General features: G+C 47.9%; 1 protein-coding gene across 1 annotated transcript in view; it reads right to left on the bottom strand.

Annotated features, from left to right (window-relative positions):
• Positions 1 to 6,586, bottom strand: part of sdk1b (sidekick cell adhesion molecule 1b) — a 148,520-nt gene that overhangs the window by 4,150 nt on the left and 137,784 nt on the right. Inside the window, 7 exon segments of the mRNA XM_025058662.1 lie at positions 232 to 396; positions 672 to 797; positions 897 to 1,058; positions 1,148 to 1,532; positions 3,733 to 3,848; positions 5,431 to 5,532; positions 5,621 to 5,677. Of these exon segments, the coding sequence (XP_024914430.1) occupies positions 232 to 396; positions 672 to 797; positions 897 to 1,058; positions 1,148 to 1,532; positions 3,733 to 3,848; positions 5,431 to 5,532; positions 5,621 to 5,677 (1,113 nt within the window).

Raw genomic sequence — 6,586 nt, 5'->3', positions numbered from 1 at the left:
ATTATCATCATTATTATCATCATTATTATCATCATCATTATCATCATCATCATTATTATCATCATTATTTGTTGGAGGTGGGGACTGTTAGAAACCCATTCATCTTAGCTGAGGATGTGTACCTCTGCCTCTAGATGGCAGTATACCCAAAGGCAAAGAATCACAATCACTGAGTTTAACATGCTCTGAGTGTGTGTGTGTGTGTGTGTGTGTGTGCGCGCGTGCACCTACCAGCCAGAGCCACAGAGGGCGTGCTGGGCTGCCCGTAGCCATAGCGATTAACAGCAATGACCCTGAACTCGTAACTGATCCCTGACCTCAGGCGTTCCATTGGCACAGAGACAGACCTGGTGTTGGGTGGGAGGGGCCTGATGAAGGTATCCCAGACTCCTTCATCTGGGGAGGGGGAAGAAATGTCAGAAAGTCCAACCCAACAATAAGGACAGGAACCAACGTGATTTAAATGTCAGTGTTCAGAAAACAACAACAACAACAACAACAACAACAACAACAACAACAACAACAACCACCGTACTGGACAGTTTCTGTTGTTGATGGTGAGGTGTTTTACTATGGTCATCTGTACAGTCTATGGTCTATAGTCTACAGACTTGACTCTCCAGAGTCAGTCAGTCTAAGGACAGGTTTAAACAGTGTGTCGTCAGCGTTACCTGATGGACGAGCTTCAATGACATATCCAGTCACAGGGGCGGCGCCCATGTCCCCCTCAGACCAGTGGATGTTGAGAACAGAGGACGTCTTGGTGATGGACATTTCCACAGGAGAGCTAGGAGTGCCTGTTGACACACACACACACACACACACACCCCTTCAGGGTCAGTGTTTGTTCTCACGGTCATTTTCACGTTATCAAAAGTCAGATTTATTTTCCGTACCGTCCACGGGCTGAGCGGTCAGGTTGGCCTGCATGGACGGTCCATAACTGACGGTTAGGGCCTGGACACTGAATGTATACGTTGCTCCGAGGACCAGGTCCCGCACCTTGAGCCACCTCTGCCAGCTGCCCTTCACCTCCACCGTCACCACTTTGGTGATTCCTGATCAACCAGGTCATGAGAAACGTCAGTCTGTCTGTGTGTGTGTGTGTGTGTGTGTGTCAGCTGTGTGTGTGTGTGTGTGCTTTTACCCTGTGTGGCAGCTGTGGGCTGGTAGATGACTCTGTAGCCCTCCAACTGTCCATTAGGGGTGAGGGGAGCCCCCCAGGACACGTTGACACTCCCCCCCGTCACCTCAGAGAAGGACAGGTAGCTGGGCTGACTGGGGGCTGCAGACAATGACAGACAGAAGGACAGACAGACAGACAGACAGATGGAAGGAAGAAGAAGAACTCATGAAATCCGGGCTCCACGAGGTTCACTCTGGGGTCCGTCTCCGGCCGTGTTGAAGGCGGTCAGTGTGACGAGGTAGGCTGTGTAACTGGTCAGGTTGGTGAGGGTGACCCTGGTGTCGGGGACAAAGACCACCGTGACCTTCTCCGTCTGGTTCTTCCTGTCTCGCTCCCAGTAGTGAATCTGCGACACAGGAAGTGGTTTCTGTCAACAACGTCTGCTCAAGTCACCACAGACTTTATCAGCTCCAGTCCCATCTCTGGATAAATGGCTGAGAGTCCAGGAGAAAACACAGCAGAGCGGCGGGGGGGGGGGGGGGGGGGTTTTTATTTCTTGTCCTCCAGAGACGCTGCAAACACAGCTGCCTACAGAATCCATTTACAGAAAAGTTGTTACACACATCCAATGAAACTGGAGTGTGTGTGTGTGTGTGTGTGTGTGTGTGTAATTTACTCAGAACTGTAAACCAGGGAAAAGGTCAGAGTGTTTCACTGACAGACTCCTATTTGTTGAAGAACAAGTTTAAAATTGATGTCTAAAAAAAGACACTCTCCAAACAGTAGGAACGGAGGAAAAAATAAGAGGAAAAGTCGCTCGGTGTAAAAACCCACAGTACGAAGGTTTAGCTTCATCAAACCGTTAGATTTACACCGTGATATAAATAAGGTAAATATATATATATATGTTATCATAAACTGTATATTATATTACAATTATATTTATTTAACAAAAGTCTATTCCTGTGGATACAAAAACCTCAGCGCTTCAACAACAACAGAACGTGAGGGGAAACTGCTGAGTCATCTCTTTGACATCTCACTGTGAACACTGTAATAAAGCCAATAAATGACCCGGTACCGATTACACCACGGCATTAAAAAGGTACTGTTATGTAATATTCACAAAAACCAGTGTCATTAATGAAGCCCAGGGGCAGTTCTATAAACTGTGGTCAGCAGGATGCTGCTCACAGCCCGGTCCACTCCACGTCTTATGCATCAGTATTTTCAGCTGAGGTCATGATGTTTTGGTTTTTTTTTCTTTGAAAAGCTGCTGTTCTCTGTGGTTAACTGCTGATTAAAGACATGTTGAGGTTTGTTTACAAATAAAACCTTAGCTTTTAATCACATCCCAGTGTCGTGGACACCATCTGGGAGCAGAGAAGAAGAAGAAGAAGAAGAAGAACAACACCACAGGGAACAGACTGTGCCTCACTGCTGACCCCTGGCAGAGACCAAAGGAACAACAGTTGATCAAAATAAGCTTATCCTCTCCATCTTCACTGCTCTGATCAGTGGGTTTCAGGAACAGCTGCTGCTGCTGCTGCTGCTGTTTCTGTTGCTGCTGTTTCTGCTGCTGCTGCTGCTGCTGTTACTGTTACTGCTGCTGCTGCCCCGTCTCCTGCCCTGCAGTACCCAGCTGCCTCTCTCTCTCTCTCTCTCTCTGTGATTCTCTCCACATGTGCAGCCGTCAGTTGTCAGTCAGTCGTCAGTGCAGTCACATTAACTGCCCTGTTGAAGACTCCTTCTTTTACCCCTGCTGCCTCCTGGGGTCAGATCACCTGCCTCCACCTCTACCTGCCCCCACAGTGACAGGAGACCAGCTCAGACAGAACCAGGACTTGAACACCGTCACCTCTGATCCACAGTCTCTGTGGTGAAGTCAGAGAATCTCTACATTTTCATCACCTTTTCCTCCTGACTATATTTCATGTCTCTTGTCTTAATCTTCTTAACTCCTAATACCCCCCCTCTGCCCCCCCTCCATTGTCCAACCATCTCAGTCCTCCTCTGTAATCCCTGATCACTTCTGCGTCTCGTTCCTCCACTTAACAAATACTCCTCTTCCTCTCCTCTTCCCTCCTCTTCTCTTCCTCTCCTCCTGCAGAGATCAATGTGTCTGAGGCAGGAGAGATAACCTTGAAGTACTGAGAGCCGGGGGTGAGACGGGGGAGTCCAGGGAGGGAGACGGTCACAGGAGTGATACTGAAACCATTAAAGGATATTCAGATTCTCCCTCCAACTTAATTCTCTCTGTCGTTGCTCGTCTCTGCGGGGCAACTTCATGGTGCGGCAGAGCCAATCCCCTCCAAGACAGAGGGAGGGGGCGGGGCTTTTATCATCTGCAGACAGAAGCAGCTGAATTCTCTGACCTCTGACCCCAGTCTTTGTTTTCTTTTCAAATACATGGTGTCATGAAGAACACTCTCGTCACCATGATCTGGAAATATTTTCCAGGACTTTTCCAGGTCCTTGACAGACCCTGACACTTGGCCCCGCCCTCCTCATGTTCCTGAAACTCAAACCTTGACTCTTGGGTCTGGGAACTGTGTGTGTGTGAATCTTGGGTCTGGCAACTGTGTGTGTGTGTTTGTGTGTGAGACCTTATATCCTTGGATGAGTCCATTTTGGGTCTCAACAGGGGGGGTGTCCCAGGTGACTTCCAGGACGGAGGGGGACAGCGGTGACGTCTGGATGGACTGGGGGGCGACGGACGGAGCTGCAGGAAAAGAAAAACCAAACGTTTGTTTAACGACGTTGATGTCGAGAGCGTTGTGTGTTAGGCTGTAGCTCAAGCCGTGGGATGTGGGTGATGATGTGTACGGTCTGTGTGTTATAGTAAGATGTCACTGACGTGCACTTTATTTTTCAATTAGACTCGGCCTGAGGCAGTTCCCTGTTTCTCCACTGCTCCACAGCAGTTGTTCACCTGAGGCCACAGAAGGACCTTCTCACCCTGTTTCATCATCTCCCTGCAGCACACTCCCCCTGCCCCCCCCCCCCCCCCCCCCCCCCCCCCCCCCCCCCCCCCCTATCATTGGGACACACACACACTCTTGTTTTTCTGTTTTGTGAGCACTTCACACTCATATAAAACACACTCTCTCCGTACATTAAATACACATCCATCATCTTAACACACACACACACTGACACACAGGCTGAGGTAGAACATCATGGGGACACACTGACACACAGGCTGAGGTAGAACCCATCCGTGGGAGCTGACTGGTACAGACTGGTACAGATCTGTTCACGTGTGTCTCATGTTTGGACTCTCTCCAGTTTTGCCTCTGGGGCCGTTGAGGAGCACAGAGGACACTGTGCCCCCCCCCCAGCACCTGGACTCCCCAGAGACTCTCCCTGCGATGCTTTTCATCAACCCGCGGTCCATTTGGGACACGTCCTCTCGACGCCACTTTCTGCTCAGTGACAGACGGCAGGAGAGCCGCGCGCTCTCCCTCCACTGCTGCACCGCAAGGTCATGTACTGAGTGCAGTACTGGTACACGCTGTCTCCTACTGCCTACTCTCCAAAAATACCCCGACGACGCTGCCACCTGACCACGGAGTCAGGAGAAATCCAAATGAGCCGCAGGTTTGATGATTGACAGGTGGAATAGACTTAAACTGTGTCATAAAACTGACTTTTCTCTTGACAAATGCTGTCATGTACTATTGTCTGAGTGTGTGTGTGTGTGTGTGTGTGTGTGTGTGTGTGTGTGTGAGTGTCAGTGTGTGAGGAAGATAAATGTACTCTCCTGTCTGTCTAATGGATTCATAGATCGACTCTGCAGGAAGTTAAACAGGGGCTGGACCTGCAGCATCAAACAGGTGACCTTGTGAGGCAGAACGCACACACACACACACACACTCACACACACTCTTCTCCTAATAGAGAACACCAACAAGTGTATCAGAGTCAGTGCCAGTCGAGGGGAACCAGGAGGTGTGGACACGACAACGCAACAAAGAGCAGAGGATGATGGGAGAAGCTCAGCAGACCAGACGAGTCGAGCACCAAAAAAAAAACAACAAAAAACAACAAAAAACAGACACAAACTTTATTCAACGCTGGATATCGGTGCAGCAGGGACACGGTTTTAGTGATGATGTATTTTTCTACTGCAGTTCTGTGACAGTTTATTAACAAAGTCAGCAGTTTGGAGGTATTTTAGGACAGGAACAAGTCTGACTGTAAAAATGTTCCGTCCTGATACGAGACATTTACTCAAACACCTGAAGACGCTCTCTCTTCCTGGTCTGACGTCGGCCCCTCACAGATTAGATTAAACGACTTGCCTGCTTCTCCGACAGACACCTCCACTGGACTGGACGGTGGGCTCTCTCCAACGATGTTGTAACTCGTCATGACGATCTGATAACGTTTGAATCTCTTCAACTCTGCAAAGAAAAGAAATGTTGGCGTTTATGTAAAAAAACAAAACAAATCTAAACCTCTGTTCACGGATCTGTAATTTCTTTTCCTTACGCGTCAGGTCGAAGTCTCTCAGCGAGGCGCCGCTGACCGTCTTGAAGGTGCTCTGACCTTGAGAAGAGTCAGGGAAACGAGGGTGAAGAGTAAATAAAAAAAAACATTTCACCTTCAACAATAAAAGGTAGGATTATAAAATAAAAAATAAAATGACTGGTAAAAACTGCTGTGTTTCAAAACTCTTTATGGATTTGGGGGGAGAGAGGGGGGGGCAGGGGGGGTGTAGAGAATTAAAAAATAAAATACAGTTTATAAAAATATGATATCACTACAAAGTAATAATACAACATGGGTGTTAAAGTACCCTGCAGTACCATGTAGTACTCCCTGGTGGAACATCAAAGAACTCTGAAAATCATCGTTGATAAATTAAAGAAAAATGAACAAATGATCAGTCAGTGGGTCCACATCCTGTGTCTGTAGTCACTGTGTCTGTAGTCACTGCGTCTGTAGTCACTGCGTCTGTAGTCACTGCGTCTGTGTTTTCACCAGACACAGGCAGTGACATTGATTTTATTTTTCGTTTTAATCAAAGATTACAGTGAGAAACAAACACAGCCTGGTCGAACAGGTCGTGTTTATAATCTCATAAAAATGTTCTGAGAACAGGATGGAGTTGGACTCCAGCCAGGGCCGCAGCACCAACATCCTGCTACAGTTCAAGGTAAAAAAAAGAATTTAAAAAAAAAGAGCAGTTAAATCTGTGTTTATTGAAATGATGGACCTCCTGGTTTATCAGGGTTTTTATTTTTGAATCTAAAACGATTCTTTTCTGGACCAATATTTTCTGTATTTATGTCTTTGTGTAGTTTGTGGAGACGGACTTTTATTTTTTCTGGAGGTCGTGGACTGACAAAATAATACCTGGATTCATAGGCGCCGATTCTGTGGGTGCTTCGGGGTCGGAGCCCCCCACAGTGGGGCCCCCCACAGTGAACCCCCCCCACAGTGAGGCCCCCCACA

This window comes from Cynoglossus semilaevis, chromosome 9 (assembly GCF_000523025.1).
Source record: "Cynoglossus semilaevis isolate Cse_v1.0 chromosome 9, Cse_v1.0, whole genome shotgun sequence".
NCBI lineage: Eukaryota > Metazoa > Chordata > Actinopteri > Pleuronectiformes > Cynoglossidae > Cynoglossus > Cynoglossus semilaevis.
This window is presented reverse-complemented; position numbering and strand designations above follow the sequence as displayed.